General features: G+C 34.6%; 1 protein-coding gene across 6 annotated transcripts in view; it reads left to right on the top strand.

Annotated features, from left to right (window-relative positions):
- The window catches only part of LPGAT1 (lysophosphatidylglycerol acyltransferase 1), a 97741-nt gene extending 77894 nt beyond the window's left edge, over positions 1–19847 (top strand). For all 6 annotated transcript variants that reach the window (XM_074309095.1, XM_074309094.1, XM_074309099.1 and 3 more), the window contains 2 exons: positions 8627–8733; positions 16215–19847. In XM_074309095.1, the coding sequence (XP_074165196.1) occupies positions 8627–8733; positions 16215–16366 (259 nt within the window). In that variant the 3' untranslated portion in view covers positions 16367–19847. The remainder of the gene's footprint in view (positions 1–8626; positions 8734–16214) is intronic.
- The last annotated feature ends 2248 nt before the right edge of the window (positions 19848–22095 follow it).

Raw genomic sequence — 22095 nt, 5'->3', positions numbered from 1 at the left:
AACTTAAAATTTGCATTACTCTTAAGCCTTCTTTAATCAATAATCTGCTTTTGAGTGGCCCTAAATGATTCTCAAACTTGTGCTTGGCAAAATGGGACAAGTACCATAACAAACCCAGTGTGAATTGATAGCTATTATTTTACTGTTATTTCATCCTACTTTTGTTTTTAGTCTGTGGGTAAGTGGGAGTAATTTATTCTAGGCTAATGCTGCTTCACTTCATCTAGACTGAAATTACAGGCTTCCTCCAGTACTTATTCCATTCTGGTGGTCAGCTGTTTGGCTGAATTTACTGTGTAATTGTTTGCATGGTAAATTCTAAGAATAATTCTCATTACTTTTATTCATTGTATGTGAACTTTCTTGAAACCAAAAAAAATTAATTTTTTCTGGAGAAAGGTTTAAGTTTTTTCAGTATTAGATATATTGGTACATTTGTTTTATATATATATATATTTTTTACTTCTTCCTATATTATGAGTTTGAACTTGCCAGAATCTTTTTTTCTTTTCTTAAAAATGTAAACTTTATATTTTCTGTTGCCTGAGATTTCTACCATCATAATAAAATAAACTCACTTGTCTGTTAGAATTAATGTTTTGTACTAATTTAACTACCAAACCACATATTTTAAAAATGATGTATCCTTTGAAATTGATCAGAGTAGACATATTACTGTACAACCTCAGTTAGAAAAAATGGTTGCAAAATTTTAAGTGGGAAGCAAATTGGACTAGAGTTTGAAGAGATTGAGATTTTGGTGAATTATTTCATTTAATCCATTAAGGAAGTGTATACTCTATTCAGTGAGTGTTAGATTGGAGATACAAAAATGAAATAAAATGTACTCTGCCCTTAAGGAACTTATAATCTAATAGAAATAATATATGTAAAGAAATAAATACAATTTAAGATAGGCTGTAGTAAGTGTAAGAATGAAATATTGTATATGAGAAAGATTTGTTGAAGTAACTGCCCATGTTCATCTCGGAGGAAGAAGAATCAAAGGAGATGTTAATAGTTGTGTTCAACTATTTGAAGGGCTGTTATGTGGAAGAGACATTCAGTCTTAAAATTCAGTATTAAACACCTCCTAAGTGCCAGGCACTGTATTAAACACGGACATTACAAGGATAGCTAAAAGGCAGCCCCTACTCTCAAGGAGCTCACAATCTAATGAGGCAACATGTAAACATGATTGTGTTCAAACAAGAAATATGCAGGATGAATTTGGAGATTATCAGTAGAGGGAAGACCCTAGATTTAAGGAGTGTAAGGAAAGGGTTCTCTCTAGAAGGTAGAACTTGATCTGGAACTTGAATGAAGCCAGGAGGCAGAGGGAAGGGCCTTGCCGGCCCAGGATCAGTTACTTAGGAGTTAAGGCTAAGGAAACAGCCAGGGATACCAGTGTCACTGAGTCACAGGACAAGGTGGGAGAGGAGGTGGGAGAAGCTGGAAGAGGAAGAAGGGGCTGAAGTAGGAGTGGCTTTGAAGGCCAAACAGAGGATATTACATTTGGTCCTAAAGGAACCCACTGAAGTTTTTTTGAAAGGAGATTGAAGGAAAAGATGGCCAGACCTGGCTTTAGGAAAATCACTTTAGCAGCAGAACAGACGAGAAACATTATAAAGGTAAAATCAACAGGCCTTGGCAATGTATTGGATATTGGGGGGAGGGGAGTGTAAGAGATTAAGTGGGCAGGAGGATGACACAACTGGGAGGATAGTGGTGTCCTGGACAATTATAGGGAAGCTTGGAAGAAGGGAGGTTTTGAGGGAAAGATGAGATCAGTTTTGGAGTTTTAAATGTCTACAGGATACCCATTTTATTTTGTTCTAGTTCTGGTACATTTGTTAGGAAAACACTGTCTTTGTTTAAAACTCATACTATGTGTGTATACATGTATAGTCATTTGACCTCCACAGCATCATACACAATACTCAAAATATGGTTTTATGGAGTCAGGATCAAACTTAGTCCAGTGTATTTCAGTGTTTTGTTTTCATTACTTATTTGATTTTTATTTCCATATTTTCTCCCATCAGAACCTCCATACCCTCAGAAAAGGCAAGCTATATGTTTTCTTTTTTTCTTTCTTTTTTTTTCTTCTTCTGAGGCTGGGGTTAAGTGACTTGCCCAGGGTCACACAGCTAGGAAGTGTCAAGTGTCTGAGACCAGATTTGAACTTGGGTCCTCCTGAATTCAAGGCTGTACTCTACTATCCACTGTGCCACCTAGCTGCCCCATGATTTCAATTATACATATAAAGTTATGCAAAACATTTCCATATTAACCATGTTGCAAAGAAAAGCATGAAAAATAAAGTGAAAATTTTTTACTTCACTTAGCACTTAGCATTTTTCAATATATGATGGGGGAGTGAGGTATAAGGACACTGAAAGAGCAAGAAGGGACTGAGTTTTGAATGTCTTTGAATGCCAAACAGGATATTTTATTTGATCCTGAAAGTAACCCACTGAAGTTTTTTTGAATGGGGATTGGAGGAATTGCCTTGGATTGTGTGATTATCAGACTATATTTTCATAATAGATCATCATTATAATATTGCTATTTATGTTTTTAAGCTTTAATTCCATCTCATACTAGAAAAGGCCACTAATATGCATATTTCCATTTGTTAATTCTTTCTTTGGAGGTGGATATCATCTTCCTTTGTAGATCCTCTGTAATTGATCTGACTATATTAATCAGAACTGCTTAGTTATTCACAATTATTCTTTTTTTTTTTTTTTTTTTTTTTTTTTTTTTTTTTGCTGAGGCAATTGGGGTTAAGTGACTTGCCCGGGATCACACAGCTTGGAAGTATTAAGTGTCTGAGGTCAGATTTGAACTCAGGTCCTCCTGACTTCAGAGCTGGTAGTCTATCCACTGTGCCACCTAGCTGCCCCCCCACAATTATTCTTTAAACAGTATTGCTATTACCGTATACAGTGTTTCTTTTTGGTTCTACTCATTTCACTTTTCATTGGTTTCATTCAAGTTTTTCCATGTTTTTTTCTAAAAATTGGCCTACTTATCATTTTTTCCAGCCCAATGGTATTCCATCATAATCATATATCACAACTGTTTAGCTATTCCCCAGTTGATGGATATTCCTTCCATTTCCAGTTTTTTGTTACCACAAAGAGAGCTGTCTTAAATATTTTAAAGATTTTTTCCCCTTTTTCCCTAATCACCTTGGGAAACAGACCTAATAGTGGTACTATTTAGTTAAAGGGTATATATGATTTCATAATTCTTTGAGCATAATTCCAGATTTCTCTCTAAAATGGTTAGGTTCCACCAACAATATATTAGTGTCTCAATTTTTTCTATATATCTGTCAACATTTGTCACTTTCCTCTTGTATCATGTTAGTGAATCTGATAGGTGGAAAATGATATTTCAAAGTTATTTTAATTTATTTTCCTCCAATTAGTGATTTAGAGCATTTTTTCTTTTGACTACAAATAGCTTTGATTTTTTTCATCCAAAAGCTGCCTATTCATATTCTTTGACAATTTATGAATTGGGAAATGACTCATATTCTTATAAATTTGACAAAAGTTCTTCATATATTTGAGATATAAAACCTTTATCTAGAAACTATAAAAAAATTGTCCTTAGTTTTATGCTTTCCTGCTAATCTTGGCTACATTGGTTTTATTTGTATAGAACTTTTAAAATTTAATGAAATCAGATTATTTTCTCTCTTAATGTTCTCTCTTATTCCTAAATTCTCCTAACTATAAGTCTAATAGGTAATATGTTCCATGGTTTTTTAATGTATTTATATTCCCCTTTATATCTTGGTCATGTATCCATTTTGACCTTACTTGGCAAATGATTTAAGATATTGATCTTTACCCAATTTCTGACACATTGGCCTTCCAGTTTTCCCAACAATTTTTACCAAATAGTGAATTCTTAAACACAAAGTTACTGTAATTATTTACTACTATGTAATGTTTACTCTGTTCCACAGGTCCACTTTTCTGTTTCTTAGCTAATATTACATAATTTTAATAATTACTGCCTTATAATACGATTTAAGATCTGGTACTACTAGACCTTTTCTCTTTTCTTTTTTTCCCATTAATTCCTTTTACATTCTTGACTTTTGTTCTTCCAAATGAATTTTATTATTTATTATTATTATTATTATTAATTATTATTATTATTTTACTAGCTCAAAAAATTGTTTTGGTGATTTAATTGGGGTGGTATTGAATAAGTAGATTAATTTAAGCAAAATTGTCATTTTTGTTATATTGGCTCTGCTTACCCGTGAGCAATTAATATTATTTAAATCTGACTTTATTTGTATAAAAGGTATTTTTATAATTATGCTCCTAGTGTTTTCATACAATTTTGAATGATAGTTCAGTAATTGAATCTTGCTTTTCCCCTGATGTTACTGGGAAAGCTATGGATAATACTTTCTCTTGATTTTAGATACTACTTGCCATTTTAAGAAAAGACTCCATTTCTCTGGTTTTCAGTAGGAATGGGTGTGTTTTTTTATGAAAACCTTTTTCAGTGTTCATTGAGATAGGATTTCTGTTGTTTTTGTTATTTATCAGAACCTCTATTACAAGATCCTAAAGAGAAGAATGAAGATTAAGAAAAAGTCATGAGATTTGGCAATTAAGAAATCACCAATAACTGTTGGAGAGAGAGTCAGTTGAATGATAAGACTGGAAATCAGACTAGAGTTAATAAAAGAATGAGAGGAAAGGAGGTAGATGCCTTCTCAAGGAGTTTTAGGAAGCAAGATAGAGGATGGATGGATGAAGTAAGAATTTGAGCTTGTGAGAAATATGAGAATGTATGTGGGCAACCACTGGACAATAAAAGACCAAAAGTAAGTGAAGTAGGTGTTATAGAGGAAGGTAGTCAGCTGGAGAAAATGAGAAGGAATGGGATTGCTTGTTTGGGGAGAGGGCTTTGCCTTGGCAAGGGCTGCCTCAACGGGAGAGATCTATGAAGGTGAAAATAGGGGCAAGAGGCAACTGGGTGATGAGTTGAGGAGGAAGGGGAAAGAAATAGGAAATGATCTCAATATTTTTCAGTTAAATAGGAGGCACGGTTTTCAGCTGAGAGGGTTGGGGAACAGGGGGTCATGGTTGGTTTGAGGAAGAATGAAAAGTTTTAGAAGAACCACTGTGTGAGGAAGGTAGTAAGTAAATTAGGGTGGTGTAAAAAATTGCCTTGGTGCAGTGAGGGCCCAGGTTCAGATTGCCTAACATAAATTTGTAGTAAAGGCAGTCATTACAATATTATGTCCAGGAATACCGGGTACTGGAATAACCATGTTTTTTATATTTTTTTGACATTTATTATCCTCTTATGTATTTGAGCAGTGGTTGAAAAACCAGCATAAAATCTAGTGGAATTCTCATTCTTTCTTTTTAAAAAGATCTTGTCTATAAAGATTTTGGTTTTAGAACTAAATGTGACCTTAGATAACATTGAACCTAACTTTTTTGGGTAATAGGGAAGGCAGTCGGGGTTAAGTAACATACTCAGGGTTACATAGTAAACGTCTTAATTTAAAAGATAAGGAAACTAAGATTCAGGGAAGTTAACTGACTTGCCTGTCATCACACTTATTGGGTCTCCAGGTCCAGCACTATGATTGGTAGAATGGAAACAGAGTTAACATTAACAGTTGCCAAGATTTCCACACTTTTTTTTTTTTTTTTTTTTTTAGGGGTAAGATAATTTTTTTATGGCTATGACCTGCTGCTTAAGAAGGAATATAGGACCTCTCCAATGAATGTTATGCAGTGCTTTTATACCCACTCGGAAATGTTCATGATTTCTAATTATTTCTCCACATTGCATCCATTTAAACTCATTGACATGCCATCATTTGTTTTCATTCATTATGTGACATACATATATAGTCACAATCAGCATAAAGAGTGTTTCCTGATACTTTATATGTGTTAGAAGCTTATCATGCATTTGCTTCTCTCATCTTTTAGTTTGGCTAACATTCTCAACTGTAGTCAGCTCTCTGATTCCTTCAGACTATTTTTCCCCCTCTGATTCTTTGAGTTATTCTTCTAATTTTTCTTTTAGAATTAATTAACTTATTTATTTTTAAATATTTAGTATTTTTATTTTCCCCCTCAATATGCAAAACAACTTTTTACATTTATTTTTTAAACTTTTGAGTTCCAGATTTGTCTATAATATTGCTGGGAATTTTAATTTTGGGATCTCTTTCACACGGTGATCAGTGGATTCTTTCAATTTCTATTTTATCCTTTAGTTCTGGAATATTGGGACAGTTTTCCTTGATAATTTCTTGAAAGATAATGTCAAGGCTCTTTTTTTTGTTCATGCTTTTCAGGTAGACCAATAATTTTTAAATTATTTCTCCTGGTTCAATTTTCTGGGTCAGTTGTTTTTCCAATAAAATAATTTCACATTGTTTCCTATTTTTTTTAATTCCTTTAAAAAATTTTCTTGGTTTCTCACATAGTTAACTTCCATTTGTGCAATTCTAATTTTCAAGGAATTATTTTTCCTCAGTGAGCTTTTGTACCTCCTTTCCCATTTGGCCAATTTTGTTTTTAAGGCATTCTTCTCATTATTTTTTTGTAGTTCATTTTGTGCTCCTCTCAAATCTTTCCCTGATTTCTCCTCTATGTCTTATTTGATTTTCAAAATTCTTTTTTAGCTCTTCCAAGGCCTCAGTCTAATTTTTATTTTTCTTGGAGGCTTTGGATGTAGGAACTTTGACTTTGTTATCTTCTTCTGAGTGAATATTTTTATCTTCCTTGTCACCATAGTAACTTTTTGTGGTCAGAATCTTTTTCTGTTGTCTGCTTATTTTTAACTCTTTGTTAAAATTGGACTCTGGGGGAACAGTACACTATCCCAAGCTTCAGGAATGTTGGGAGAGAAAAATCCAAATGGGCAAAATCATGGGAAAGAGGAAAAAAGTGAACATAGCATGTGTTGATCTATATTCAGTTTTCATAATTCTCTCTCAGGATGCTGATGATGTTTTCCATCCAAAGTTTGTTGGGATTGCCTTGGATCACTGAACCACTGAAAAAAACCAAGTCTTCTGTACTTGATCATTTTATGCAGCAGTTTTCACAGATCCTTGTAGGGACCTGACTACAAGCATTCTTTTCTGTCCTGGAACTGCTAGCTAGCTGTAAGATGTCAGGTGCTAAAGCAATAGAATCCTTCCTTGGGGCTCATGAAGCCAAGGCTTCTGAAAGCTGCTCCAAGGCCTGTCCTGCCTTGTTGGTATCTGGGCAGAAGCTGGGGCCGGGACCAGGTCTTGGCATAGCCTGTATGCACTAGATTCCCATCCTGGTGCCCCAGACCTTATCCTGGGCTGGATAATATCCCATTCCATCTTTTGGTGTGTTTCTTCTGCTCTAAAATTTGTCTAGAGTCATTATTTAAAGTAATTTAAAGCTTAAAGGTTGTATGATACCTGTATTTGAAAGGAATAGCACATTGCACATATTAGATCTGCAATTTCAGATGCAGTCCTCTGTTGTTCTGTCCCACTTTGCTATGGAAATGCTTGTCTTATTAAGTTCAGAATAAGATAATTTTTTTAAAAAATGAGCTCTTTGAACAGGGACCATATTTTTTACTTCCTTTGTATCAATCCCTCAGCCTCAAGCAGAGTGCTTAGCACACATAGGCACTTTGCATATGTTTGCTAACTGCTTTACTGACTTGGAATCAGGAGGTCCTGGCTTAAAGTACTAACACTTACTAATTATGTAGTCTGAGCCTTCATTTCATCATCTGTCAGGTGGAGATAATAGTACCTTTGTGTAGTACCTAAATGATGTCATGTATATAAACCTTGTAAAAATTGTTATGCAAATACCACTTATTATTATTATTATTGTTCTTGTTCTCATCTTAAATTTGACAAGAGTTCAGATAGAAATGAGACTGGGGATAAGTCACTGTCCTGTTTTATCATCCTTTTTATATTCAATGTTTTGCAGATAATTCTATGTATAGGTGGTAAAACATCTTTCTATAATTGAATGAAACTTATTTAAATGTGCACATTTCTTCAGTTGGCTCACTGACATTATTTTTAGGACAGTTCCAGCAGCAGATGAGGTTACAGAGAAGGTTACTGTGAATTAAAATTTTTTTTATTTTTGCTATATTTTTACATTTTGAAAGTTTTTCATTCCATGTAGCTTTTGGAGACCATGGGAATTTGGTATGGTAACATGTATTGAAAATATTATTCTTAAATTTTGTATATATTTTTATTAAATAAATTGTGGCAATTGTGGGCAACAATTCCATCTATGATAATCATCTAGTTCTAGTATAATTGTTTATTCTTAGCGATTTTGTTATTAATCCTTATTATAAATGGCCTTGCAAAAAGCTAAATTTTTTAAAATAGATATATCTGTTTGCAAAGAGCTAATTGGACTCTCTCTGAATATCTACTATTAATAAAATATTAAGAACATTTGTTTTGACTTGAAGTGGACAGAATAAATATAATAGTTTTGATGTCTCTGATTTGCAAAGGCATCAGAAATATTGTGGGCAAATTGACTAATTTTGACATTTAAATTTGTATAGCTCTATATTTTGATATTTTGATTAGGATTTTTCCAATTAAAGATGTACCTTTGGAGAATGATGCCCTTGCTAATTGGCTTTATCAACGATTCATTGAAAAGGAGGATCTCTTGTCACACTTTTATGAAACAGGTAAGCTTTTTTTTCCAGAAAACTTATACATGAAGTATATGTCTATTTTGCTCAAAGATGGTTAAATAGATAATGATGCTTTGAAATCTTACAATCACTTCAGAATCCTTTATAATAGTCCATATGTGCCAATAATTGTGTTTATTTTTTTTCTAAAATATTAACATCATTACCCACCTTAGTGCTGATCACACACGAATACATTTGTTTACCATTTTATCTTTGATAAGTAATAACTAGGACTGTCTTGCCAAAAGACTGACTCCTATAAAGTGACTACTCTTTGAATGTTTGTACATTTCTGTATACAAGCTGTCTGGTTGAAAAATGGTTTAGAGTGTTTAGAATAGAAAAGGTAAACCCCTTTAAGAAACAGATTGATAGTGAGCTAGAAGCAGAATGATAGTGAGCTAGAAGTTGTTTTACTTTTAATCTTAACTAGTTTATGGAAAATAATGCATAAAGTGGTTGATACTCAAAAATTTGTTTAAGAGGATAAGTTGGTACTTACCAAAAAAAAAAAAAAAAAAAATCTCTACCAAAGAATTTTTTCCTACATCCTAAAAACAAGGACTTTCCTAAGTCCTAAGTTTCCTAAGAACTTTTCCCTAAGTTCTTTTTTCCTAAGACTTAGGAAAGAGTCTTTCCTAAGAAAGAGACCAATATCAGGGATTTTATAGTGATGCAGAAAGTCATACAACAATCCCATATATTTCTCAAAGGTATTAATATTCTCCTTTCTTCTGGAAGAAGCAAAGGAAAAGTTTTCCAATACAAATAGTGACATAAGTTAGAGAAAAAATAGCACTGAATATGCAATGGGGGCACTAAATGAAGCAAAGTTTGAAGTAGATTATTAAGGGCTTTTTATGTATAGCTTCTCTGAGACCCTGAAGAAAATCTGAGTTGGCCAGTTTAAAGACAATTTGTGAGCTGTATAAAAGATTTTTTAATATCTGAAACATAGATAACAAGTTTTACTTAATTCAGAATAAGAAAGTCAAGGCTAGACAAAACAGTGATAGAGAACAGTTGAAGTTAAGATGGGATTTCCGTTTTATCTAAATGCTTATATTTCCTTTTAACTTTTTTTCTAAATTGAATAGATATATTAAATGTAATATTTTAGTTACTTTTTCATAGGAAAACATAATTTTTCAATTATCTAGGGGAAATGTAGTCAATGATTCATATAATTGATAATTCAGGGTACCATATTTACCTTGGGGCAACTATTCACATTAAAAACATGAAATTTTGGAGTAGAGAGTGGGGTAAAATAGTCTTGATTTGTTCTTTTTTTTTTGGATAACCATATTTTTCTTTGTCTCAATTGTATTGTTTGGAAGTATTCTCTCCCTAATCCCCTTCTTTTCCCTCAGCATAAGGCACATTACTAAGGTTATTATAAATCTAAGGCACAAATGACAAACCTGTTCTAGTTAACAAAGAAATCTAAGATCAAAGAGACTCTCTAGACATGTCATTAAAATGACAAGTCTTTGTGAGATTGTCTAAAACCATAGAATTAAAGTAACTTTTAAGTTAGATGGACAAATGAACAAAAAAAAATTTATCTTTATCATTGATTACATCTGTAGTGAAGTGACAGTAAATCTATATAATAAAATTAATGAAACCTAATTTTTTAACAATTATAGTTTCACTTCCTTGTTAATAAAGTAAAATACAGAAATGTTTTCTAACATGCATAATTGTATAGTACATTATTGGAATGAATTATTCATGCCTAATACAGAGCAAATTAAATAGAAATGGAGTTCACTTTCTTCATGTCTTAGCTGCAGAAATATAATTAGGAATTTGAAGAACAGAACAAAAATGGTTAACAGGGAGCCATCATCCAAGAAGAGAAGAGATTTTTTAAAAATATGCATATCCTTCATAAGTTTTAAGTCATGAGAAAGAGAATAACATTATTGTTGGATGTTGAAATAATTGATGAATTTAATTAATGAGCCATTTTCAATAATCTTTGAATGACCAGAAACTCAGAAGAAGCACTTTAGGATTGCAGGAGGGTGAGAGTTCTAGTTTTCAGAAAAGGGGAAAAGAACGGAGCCTATAGATTATAGTTAGTGTATTTCACCTTACTTCCTGACCAAATTCTATATTTTATTATTAAAGGGATACTTAGTAGTTTTTTAGACTAGGAAACAGGAGATGGCTAGGTGATTCAGTGGATTGGGTGATGGGCCTGGATTCAGGAAAATGTGAGTTCAACACCATCCTCAGACATGTACTAGCTGCTTGATCTTAGTAGTCACTTAAACTCTGTTTTAATCCACTGGAGGAAGAAATGTCAAACGCCGGCAGTAGCTTTGTCTGGAAAAATTTTGGACAATTTTGGCCTGCTGCGGGCCCCACAGGGCCACACCACAACTAAATGGCACAGCCATAACAGTCACCTAGAATTCCCTGTGATCGCATTGCAAGCACGTCATGCAGATGCACCTCATTTCTTCTTCTTCTTCTTCTTCTTCTTCTTCTTCTTCTTCTTCCTTCTTCCTTCTTCCTTCTTCCTTCTTCCTTCTTCCTTCTTCCTTCTTCCTTCTTCCTTCTTCCTTCTTTCTTCTTCTTCTTCTTCCTTCTTCCTTCTTCCTTCTTCTTCTTCCTTCTTCTTCTTCTTCCTTCTTCTTCTTCTTTCTTCTTTCTTCTTCTTCTTCTTCTTCTTCTTCTTCTTCTTCTTCTTCTTCTTCTTCTTCTTCTTCTTCTTCTTCTTCTTCTTCTTCTCCTTCTTCTCCTTCTTCTCCTTCTTCTCCTTCTTCTCCTTCTTCTCCTTCTCCTTCTCCTTCTCCTTCTCCTTCTCCTTCTCCTTCTCCTTCTCCTTCTCCTTCTCCTTCTCCTTCTTCTCGTTCTTCTCCTTCTTCTCCTTCTTCTCCTTCTTCTCCTTCTTCTCCTTCTTCTCCTTCCTTCTCCTTCCTTCTCCTTCCTTCTTCTCCTTCTTCTCCTTCTTCTCCTCCTTCTCCTTCTCCTTCTCCTTCTCCTTCTCCTTCTCCTTCTCCTTCTTCTTCTTCTTCTTCTTCTTCTTCTTCTTCTTCTTCTTCTTGCTAGAAATGTAATTGATCTACATTTCAGCACAGAATATGACAGTGTTTCCTTCTGTTCTTATAAATAAGATGGGGATGTGAATTTCATGAGAGTAATAATTAGGTGGATACTTACTGGTGGAATGACTAAACCCAAAAACTAGTAATAATGAGCTTAATGTCAGCTTCAAAGATCACCTCCAGCCATGCCCCAGGGTCCCAGACTCCTATATTAGAAGAGAGCTGCACAGAGTAATTGGATGAGTCCGTTGTTCAGAGTAGCAGACGGTAGATCATTTACAGGAAGACCATATGTTAGCTGGAGTCACTCAGAGAAGGCAAGGACAGAGTCAGCACACCACAGAACAGCCCCCCAGCTCCATACTCTAGCCACAGCCCCGGCCCAGCACCCACAGAAGCCCTAAGCCGCTGGGGTGCCTGTCCTCAGGCCAGACTGCCAAGGTGGGGTACCCAGTCCCCTCTCCCTTCCCCCCATGGCATTGTGTCAGGGTGCTTTGGGATGGAGGTTTTATTGAAGGTGCAAGGAGTCCTCAGCAGGTGAAGCTACATGGCAGGTGATGGATTTGAGCTGAAAAGATTCCAGCTTAGAAATTTTTAGAAAGCGCAGGGAGTCAGTGCTGGAAGAAAGGATAGACCCAGAACCACAGACACCTTCTGGACTTTGACACAGTTTTTTTAATGACTTGGACAAAGTTGAGTGTTTGTGCTAATTAAATTTGTAAATGAAATAAAACTATGAGAAATGGCTAAAATGTTGGATAAAAAATAATCCAAGGTTACCTTGACATGTTTGAAGGTTGTATTAAATCTCATAAATGTACAATGGAATTACTTATTCTCTCCAAGCCTCAGTTTAAAATGAGCAGTTAAACTATAAACAATGGAAATTTTTCAACAATAAATCTATAATTCCTGTAGAAAGAAAAATATATTTAATATGATCAAATATGAGGTCTCATAACCTGAATTTTTAAAAATCAGCTTCATAAGCCCAAGGAAGCAAAGCAAGGTGTAGATAATTGTTCATCTTTTTTTTTTAGTGAGCTGTGCAGTCACAATACAAGGCAGAAATGTAATATATAGCAGAGAAAGGCGAGTGGGATTTTAGACTGCTTTAAAAGAAAGACCTAGTATCCTAAACAAGAGAGGTGATAATCCATTTTCATTCTCCCCTAATCTGACAGTATTTTGAGTATTGTACTTAGTTGTGAACTAAACCTTCCCCCCCCCCAAAAAAAAAATGCTTCATGGAAAAGAAAACTTGGATCCTGCCCACAGGGATGATGAAGAGTTTCTAGGATCACTTCTCAGAGGGTTTGACCCAAGAAGAAGAGACATAGCAGAGCCATAACTGAGTCTATATAACTGAGCTCTCACAGGACAGAAGGTTAATAACCTTGTTATGCTTGACTCCATAAGGCAGTGGGTAGAAGCTGTAAAGAGGCAAATTCTGGTTTGGTGAAAGGAACACCTTTTTAACAGTATAGCTTTGCAGATGTAAGATGAGATTGCCTTGCAAGGTGGAAGGGACTTGAGGTAAATGATGTCTTCAGTTTCTTCCACCTCTTATCAGTCTATGATTCTGTGAGATGATTGGTGTCAAAAACAGCCCCAGTTATATAAGCTGCTCTTATATAAGGAAATGTATGTGTCCCCCTTCCTCTGTGTAAATTGTGTTGATTTATATTCCAATTTCTTAGTATGCTTTCCTGTTCCTTCCTGGAAGCTCTTTGTATTTGTCCAGGTGCACAATGAAATTGTTTTGGTGGATAGCTATAAACAGTCTTCCATGGGGAACTGGTCCTGTAAAGGAATAGCAGAATTACTGCAAGCTAAGAATTAGGCTGGAAATAGGGAGTGGTCTCATGAGGTCTTGTGAAAGGAAAGAGCAAAAACCCAAAGGTGAAGTGGTAGAGAACAGATAGACCTTCACAGAAGGGTCAGTTCATTCAGTCAACTAGAGTATCTCAAAGAAAATTAAGATGGGGAGGATCTTATTACAGAAGGTTTGGGAATGATTTCTATTGAGTTTAAACTTTATTTGGAAGACATTCAGAGGATATTGGTGGTAAGCTTAAATAAGTCAAGGAGCTATCTTCAGAACTGTCTGTTTATATAAATTTGCAAAAAAGAATATATGATAGATTAAAGGTTGGAAAACTGGTTAAAAGATTTCAACAGTCCAAGAGAGAAGATAACAGGGATTTAAACATAAGTGGTTATAATTTAAATGGAAAATTGCAAGTGGATTTAAGAGATTATAGAAATCTGGAATTAGAGATTCTTAAGGAAAAAGGGTAGCCAAAAGTGATATTGAAGGTTTGATAAATGTTGTCCATAAACTAAAAATTAAAATTTTTTAAATTATTTATGTGCTGTATTTCTATATTCTTGAGTGAGCTTTTAGATATTTTGTCCGTATTTAGGAATGGGGTTTGGGTTTAAGACTGTTGGATTTCATATAAACATAATTTTATATATGTCATGAATATAGATTTAACATTTTCAATTAAAAAAAAAAACACAAATCAGAAACATTGGTAACAGGCTCCATGGCATTGTCATATAGGTCACATTTACCTAAAGGACAGATGAAATCATAGATTTTTTAAAAATCCTTAACTTACTACAAAAACTGGGATTTTTAGCTCATTGGCTATTCACACAATAGGGGGAAAACACCTTAGAATGGATTCTTCATATTGTTAAAAGGATATATAAATTATGGTTTTGATTAACTTCCACTAAAAAAAAAAAAAAACTCTTTAAGATATGCTAAATCGTGATCTACATCATATTTTTTTTCCATTTGTATGGCTAGTCTCTTCTGGGGATTCCTCACAAACTAGTCAGAATATTCTATTAGCCTTTTATTGCCTAAACCACTGGGGACCCAAAGATAAAATATATTTCTAATCACTTAAATATTTTGGCTATCATTGAAGAACCAAATATAGAAGAAAAATTAAAAGTTAAATATCCCATGTGCTAATAATAACATGGGTGTATTATTGTTATTGTAAGTCTACTTGGTTTTAGCGAGTGTGTAATGTTTTTATTTTGGGGGTGTGTATACACATGCTTACAAATACATACATGTGTATGTGTATGGTGTATGAAGTGGGGAAAGGAAAGAGAAAGGAGAAACAGAGAGGAGGAGACAATGAAATTGCCTATGATGGTATTTTTTTTCTGGTAGATAAATTTGTTAATTAAACTGAAAAGGACTGGGGCAGTGGGTGGAAGCAGGAGAGGAGGAAAGGAAGAAAGGTTGGGTCGGAAAAATGTCAAAATAAGAACCAGCTTTAAGGTTTTGCAAATCATTTTACACATGTTCTCTCACTTGGTCATCATCAAAATTGTATGAGGTAGGTGCTATTATTCCCGTTTTTATAGATGAAGAAGTTGATTATGTTGCAAGTTAAATGACTTGCCCAACATCACACAACTAGTACTATGTCTGAGTCAGGATTCAAACTCAAGACCCTTGATACCAAGTCCCACATTTTATCTGCTATGCCACATGAAAAAGTTAGAGTACTGTACTGAGATAAAAATATTGCCTATTCAGTATTCATTTGAACAATGCAGAAGTCTGTTCTTGGCACTTGTCCCAAGCAATGTAGCTGCATTCCTGAAAATCATTTTTGGACTTACAATTCCTAGGGCTTATTCTAATAGAAGATGGACACCAGAGACAAGATGGGTTGAAAATGGAAACTAATGGGCAGTTAGTTAGTGTAGTGGATAGAGCACCAGCCCTGAAGTCAGGAGGACCTGAATTCAAATCTGGTCTCAAACAATTAATACTTCTTACTTGTGTGCCCCTGGGCAAGTCACTTACCCCCAATTGTCTTAGCAAAACAAAAAAAAAGGAAATTAAAATAGGTCTCTCTTTGTATATTTTATATACAGAATTCTGGAGGCCTCTTTTGAAAATTGATCATGGAACTTTTTTTAGGTTTTGCTATAAATTTGTTATAATTAAGAGATATTCCTATGATTTGTATTGCCCATTAAATTAATATCAAACATCAAACAATGTTGAAAAAATAGAGTATAATAAAAATGATGAAATAATGACTTTCAAGTGGTAGTGACTATTTCAGAAAATAAGTATATTTTTTTACCTGCTCCTCCTTCCCTTTATGTTGTTAAAGTATTTTCTACAGAATATCTTATTTTGAAAGAGACACTACATATAATTCCCTTATTTCTTGACAAAAATATTAAGTAAAATTTTATGGAAATAGCGGGATTGATTACTAAAGATAGCCTCAAAATAATAAAAGATGCTTTACAATAAATTCATAGTTATACCAACTTTTTTGGCCATGAGGATGGTAATGATTTTTTCCAGGAAACTTGCTACCGCACAAATTGATTAACTTTTCTGCTTTGTTCTTTTAGGAGCTTTTCCTCCCCTAATGGGCCAGAAGAAAGCCATTTCTAAGGAGATGACCCTCAACAACTTGTGGCTATTTTTCATACAGTCCTTAGCATTTTTATCTGGCTATATGTGGTACAACATTCTACGGTATTTTTATCATTGCCTATTCTAGGAGTTGAATGGGACCTATGGACACCATAAGAGTTAGGCTTTTGCAAATGTGCATTATATTACATGTGCAAATGAGAATATACGCAAGTAAAGGAAATTGGATGGCCAGCTTAATTTTTATCCCACTTTGGGGAAATTTTAAAACTTTACTAAAAGTGAGGATCAGTAATATAATGACCTGCTAATGTATTTTAAGAACTTTCCATGTTTTTAAAAGGTATACCATACCACAAACGTAACACAAACATGCTATTGGCAGAAGAGGAGGTTATGACATCATCCTGGAAGACTTAAGAGAAATTATATCACCACTGAATATACTTGGAAACTTAAGTTTAGAAAGCTCGATTTTCCTCTTACCAGTAGTCTGTACTACCAGTGTTCTAAAGATCCCTTGTTTCCACTGATTGAAGTTATGTTGCCACTCACATTTCTGGGAGTATTTGGGGCCTCCTGCATAACTGTTTCTTGGTCATCAGTTTCTATTTTAAAACAAAAATGAAAAAAAAAAAAAAAACACCATTCCTAAACACCTAAGTGAAATATAGTGTCAGACATTCTCTGGAAAAGCGAGTGCTCATTAGGCCTAATATTACTAGGGTGTACTTAAACAACAAGAGAGATTAGTCTCGTCTCTCTCGGCCTCTACTTAATGTTGAGTTTATCTTCCATCATCATGTTTACACATGCTATTGCTTTCCCGTTTCCAAGGGAGGGAAAAAAATATCTTGTCATTTGGTTTCTGACGTTATATTTCATGGATTAATTATCTCTTGCAAAATGTACTTTTGAGAGATTCTTATACAGTGAAGGAAAAGTCTGTGGCTTGAGATGGTTTGAATTTACCCCCAGTGGGTTTCCTGAAAAGCCTTGCTGCCTCTGAAGGTTTCCTTGGGTGCTGATGCTCTTCAACAAGGCTGCGCTTTTGGGGACCGTGCTATGGCGGATGTGACAGAGAGCGCAGAAGCCTTTTGTTTTGAGGAATTTTTTTCCCATAGTGATGTGCTACACTAAATACATTTGGGGATGGTTAAGACACATAATGCCAAACAACTATATATGTTCTGTTTAGGGAGAAAATAGACTAATTAGTTGATTAGAAAACTAATAATAGCTAGAGCCAGACACTGGCTTAAAATGATAGGAAGTTATTCAGTCTCCTGTGACAAGATACAAACATAGCCTTCTAGATATCTGTACAAAACAGCACTATTTTCACCATATCAAAAGTAGTTGCTAGTCTCAGGAGAAGGAAGGTTAACTAGGAGGCAAGCTATTGCAAAAGCAGCCTCTTTTCTTCCAAAAGCTTTTAAAGTAGTCCAGTTCTTATTGATTCCTAGAAAATCTAGTTCTTGTCATCCTGTTTGTGTGATTTACCTCGTGATAGAACCAAATTCTTTCTCCAAAAGAGCTACATCGGTACATAGTTTAAATGCCAGATGTTGAGCTACTGGGTGTTCGTGGTTTGGAATTGTATAATTATTAAGATCCAAGTAAGTCAGTTGTAGTGTTCTGTGCTGTTGGCAACGTAGATTCCCCTGTTGCCTCTAATCACACAAATACCAGTTTTGATAGATAGTCTATAAGATAAAAATAAAACTAAATGTTTTCCATTTAAAGTAAACCAAAAAATAGAAAGATGTGAATTTCCCCTCAGTTGTGTGGGAAAAGTTAGTTAACACCAAATATTAAGCCCACAATAGCTTCTTCATCTTTTAAGGTAGCTCAGTGCATATGTAAACAAAGAACATAACGCAGTAACTGAAATACCTCATTGACTGGAAGTACTGCTATTGGTAAAATGCAGAAATGTTGGTGTACTTAGTTTGAGAAATATTCATCATAAGATGAAATTTTGAAACCCAGCTTTTTATTGAGTGCCCATACATACACAGTGACAGTACACACACACACAACCCAGCTCACCCTAGGGGCACTTAAGGAAAGAAGAGAGTAAATTCTGTTTGTGCCCCTTCATTTGCAAGCCCCTATTCTGTTGGTTTCCTCCTCCATAGTAATGTAGTTGTGACTATTTTTTTTAAAATCCTTTATTCTGATGTTCACAGTTGAAAAAGAAAAAGTGTTCTATAAAGGGACAGTTATACTCTTTAAATGATTGCATTCATCTAAAGAAGCTCCATCCTGGAATATAATACTTTTCCATAGTAGTGGGTCAAACAAGACAAATGGCTATGCCAGTTACTTACTTGGGTGGGTATGGGCAGTGTCTAGGTGGGTATACAGTCGACCCAATAACTTCTTAAATTATTTTAAAGCATATCTTACTCTTCTGTTTGTAAAACATGTTGGTTTCAGAGCACTGATTGTAGTTTCCTTCTCGGTGAGTAGTGTTCTCCTCGATGCACTAAAGAATGTGAAAGGAGAATCAGTGTTCCTTCCTCTATGGTAATCAGGGTGTTTTCTGTTGTTGTTGTTGTTGTTGTTTTAAAAACCAAACTGAATAAAACCTTCCAGTTTGCAGTGTAGTTTTTGTGTTGAAAGGGAAGGAAATTCAAAGGACTCACATTTTATCAAGACAAAACATTATAAAGCTTAAAATAGTCTGCTAGCTAGGAGAAGTTGTTTGGAGCTCGCCAGTGTAAGTTACCCTGTGGAGCGTCGCCTCCTCTGCAGCTGCAGTTCATTTGGCCTACCTAGCACAGCCTCAGCGGAGATGAGTGTGTACTGCTAGAAATCCGACAGTCCTGAGCGTCGCTTTCTTCTTGGTAGGACCAGTAACTTGGTTTCAGTGACTACAAAAGTGATCTAAATACACCACTTGACTGTCATTTTTAGAATCAGTTGGTGGTGGTTTAGGTGCATTGCTGTGGAGAAACCCATTATCCAGGGGAGGCTTGAAGGTAAATTGAAGAAAGTAATAAAGGTTTAAAGGGGAAACAGGTTATCTACTACATGTAGTTCTGAGTTTCTAGACAATAGGCCTTTTTTAAAGGTAGTTTGTATGTTCAAGTCTATATGATTGGGTAGTTTCTTCCTTACAGCCAAACCTTGTTTATTATCTGGATAAATGAAATTCACAGATAATCCAAAAATGTACTGTTAGTTTCAGTCTCCTCTGTAGTCAAACCTTTAATGTTTGTGACTGATTTGATTTGTAATTTCCATGGTCTTGTATTTGTGAATGTGCTACTGAGCAGTTACATGAACAATGGCAACCATAAGAGGAGAAGCAACAAGCATGAATAATCCACACACTGATTAATCAGTTCTTGAATAACCAAGAGTTGGCTGTAAAAGTGTTCTCAAACTGTTTTATTAAATTGAAATCTTAAATCAGCAAATGTAAACTTCTGCGGTACATCATTCTATTGTTAATGCCTTTGAAATTTGTTTTATGAATGTTCATTCTGCCCCTATGTGGATTTGTCTTAAGTAATTTTCTTTTTTGACAATCATTTCACTAAATACTTCTGTCTGTAATATTTAAACTTGGTTATAATAAACTTCAATCATGATAAGTAGGAGTTGGATTTGTGTTGATATTTAAGAAAATTATTTGCACTGCTAAATAGGAAGATTTAATTGTTTTCTTTTATTTCCTTCTCTTTTTCTTAAATGAAAATGAAATGTACTTTACCATGATGGTAGTATTCAGCTCTAGTTCAGGTAGAGCAAAAAGTAAAAATGATCTGTTATCTTGCCATGCAGTGCTGTGAACCTTACCTCTGTTAAAAAGAAAGGAAAAGTCAAATACTGGGCTTGGCCCATAGGTACATTGGTTCAATTTATAGATGAGTAAAGCAGAATGTGCTTGGGACCAAAACCACCTAAGTGAGGGATATCTAAATCACAAAGAAGCCTGGGGGTCCTTTGGAGCAGGTATTGGTTGGTACTTTACTTCAACCATTTTGTACCACTCCCCAACAAGTAAGATCTGGGCCCTGGAAATAAACTGAGGGTGCTAGGCTGTCAGGGGAAGGTGATTGGAGCCATAAGAATGATAACAATATGGATTTTTTTTTTTTTTTTTGCAAAATTACATATATGTGGATTTTTACATTTAGTGTTTTTTAAAAACAGTTTAAAGAGCAAAATAAAACTTGTATTCTAGTTGCAAAGTATGCACACATGTTTTGAATGGCTTTATTTTTATTGTGTAAAACTGTTGAACACATAATTGATGCACAAATTCTTTACATGTTAAGGAGTCTATGCATTTGACAGTAACTTCTGTTTTATAATTGGGTAATGAAACAGTTATACATTGAACCACTGTTGTATTAAAAGACATTGTTTTTAAGGTTGTTATTACAAAATTGTGTTTGTTTTATACAATGGATTTTAGTTTTCCTAATGCCATATTGTTTACTTTAGCCTGTTTCACCTTTCCCTTTTTTCTTGGTGTGTTATTTGCATGTTGTTCTGTATGATAAGAATGAATGTAAGGCTGTTGTGACTAATTAACTTTTGTAAAGGGCTGGTCACATGTGGATCTGTTTTATTAATGCATTTTAAATGATTTTAGTATACAGATCACCTTTTCAGAAATTTGGTGTTAGTACCAAAAAAAAAAACATAAACAAAAAAAAAACACAAAACAAAACAAAAAAAAACCTTTTCTCAACAGAAATTAATAGCTGGCTCTATTTTTTTTTAACTGTGCAAGAAAATAAAATTGATTTTCAAGATAAAGTGCTTCTAATTCTTCTTAGTTGAATGGGGTATTTTGGTGTTGTGTGGGTTTTGTTTCTGGGTTTTTTGGGGGTTGCTACTTTTTGCATTGGGATTTTGAGGAAAGTTCATAATGGAAAAAAATGTAAATTGATTTCCCCCCAGCAGCCTGAATTAGATCAAATGGCAAAATATTACCCTTGGTTTGAAAAGCTCATTTTTTATTTTTGTTCTTGGCCTCTAACTCTTGGTAGTGTATTATATTTCTCACATTTGCTCCATCCAGAGCTCTCAGGAAAATGGATACTCATCACAAAAATTCCTCTTTCTAGGCAAGGGGCTTTTAAAAGTTGAGAACACTGTCAGAGTGGTATTGCATGTTCTTATGATTTAGAAAAATGAAACTTAGAACTATTCCTGAAGAGCTTTATTAGCCATTATTCTCAGTTTACTCGTCTACTTTCAAATTCCTTCATCAAAGCCAAGTAAATTCATAAATGTGTATCTCAGATTGGTTGGAACACTTGAAGGATCTATCAGATTTGTTGGTTACAGGCAACAAGTCTGAGCCCATTGAAAACTCAAGCGGACTGGAGCGTATTGCACAATCTATCCAATGAGTGTAATGTTCAGTTCAGTCTACCTCTTCTTTTGGGTCAGGATTTAGGTCATTATTGGGGGGAGGGGGAATGGGATTTTTGTCTTAAGTAGATGTTTCTGTGAAAGGTGAAGAACTATTGGGGGAAGGAGCCTGAAAGCGAATGCTAAAGCATGAAGAGATCTGTTGCTGACCAGCCCTGTTCCTCATGAGTTTTGGGGAAAAAAGCCATTGTTTTTAATTCCCGCCTAAATATGAATATGATTGTTTTACAAATGTTTGTTCCTGCTGAAAAAAATGTATTTTTAAAAGGAAAAAATCCTTCTTTTGGCTATAAGATAAAGTCAGCTGTATGACCAGGTGTGACCATATCATAACATGCTGATATATAATATAAATCAATAAATTTTTACCTCTCAGGATGTGGACTAATCTTTGTCATCTTAGTACTTGTTTTAGACCAGAGGCAAGGGGACATGCCACCAGTTGTTTGCAGTATA

This window comes from Sminthopsis crassicaudata, chromosome 4 (genome assembly GCF_048593235.1).
Source record: "Sminthopsis crassicaudata isolate SCR6 chromosome 4, ASM4859323v1, whole genome shotgun sequence".
Lineage (NCBI taxonomy): Eukaryota > Metazoa > Chordata > Mammalia > Dasyuromorphia > Dasyuridae > Sminthopsis > Sminthopsis crassicaudata.
The sequence above is the reverse complement of the archived record's forward strand: the minus strand, read 5'-3'. Positions and strand labels throughout refer to the sequence as shown.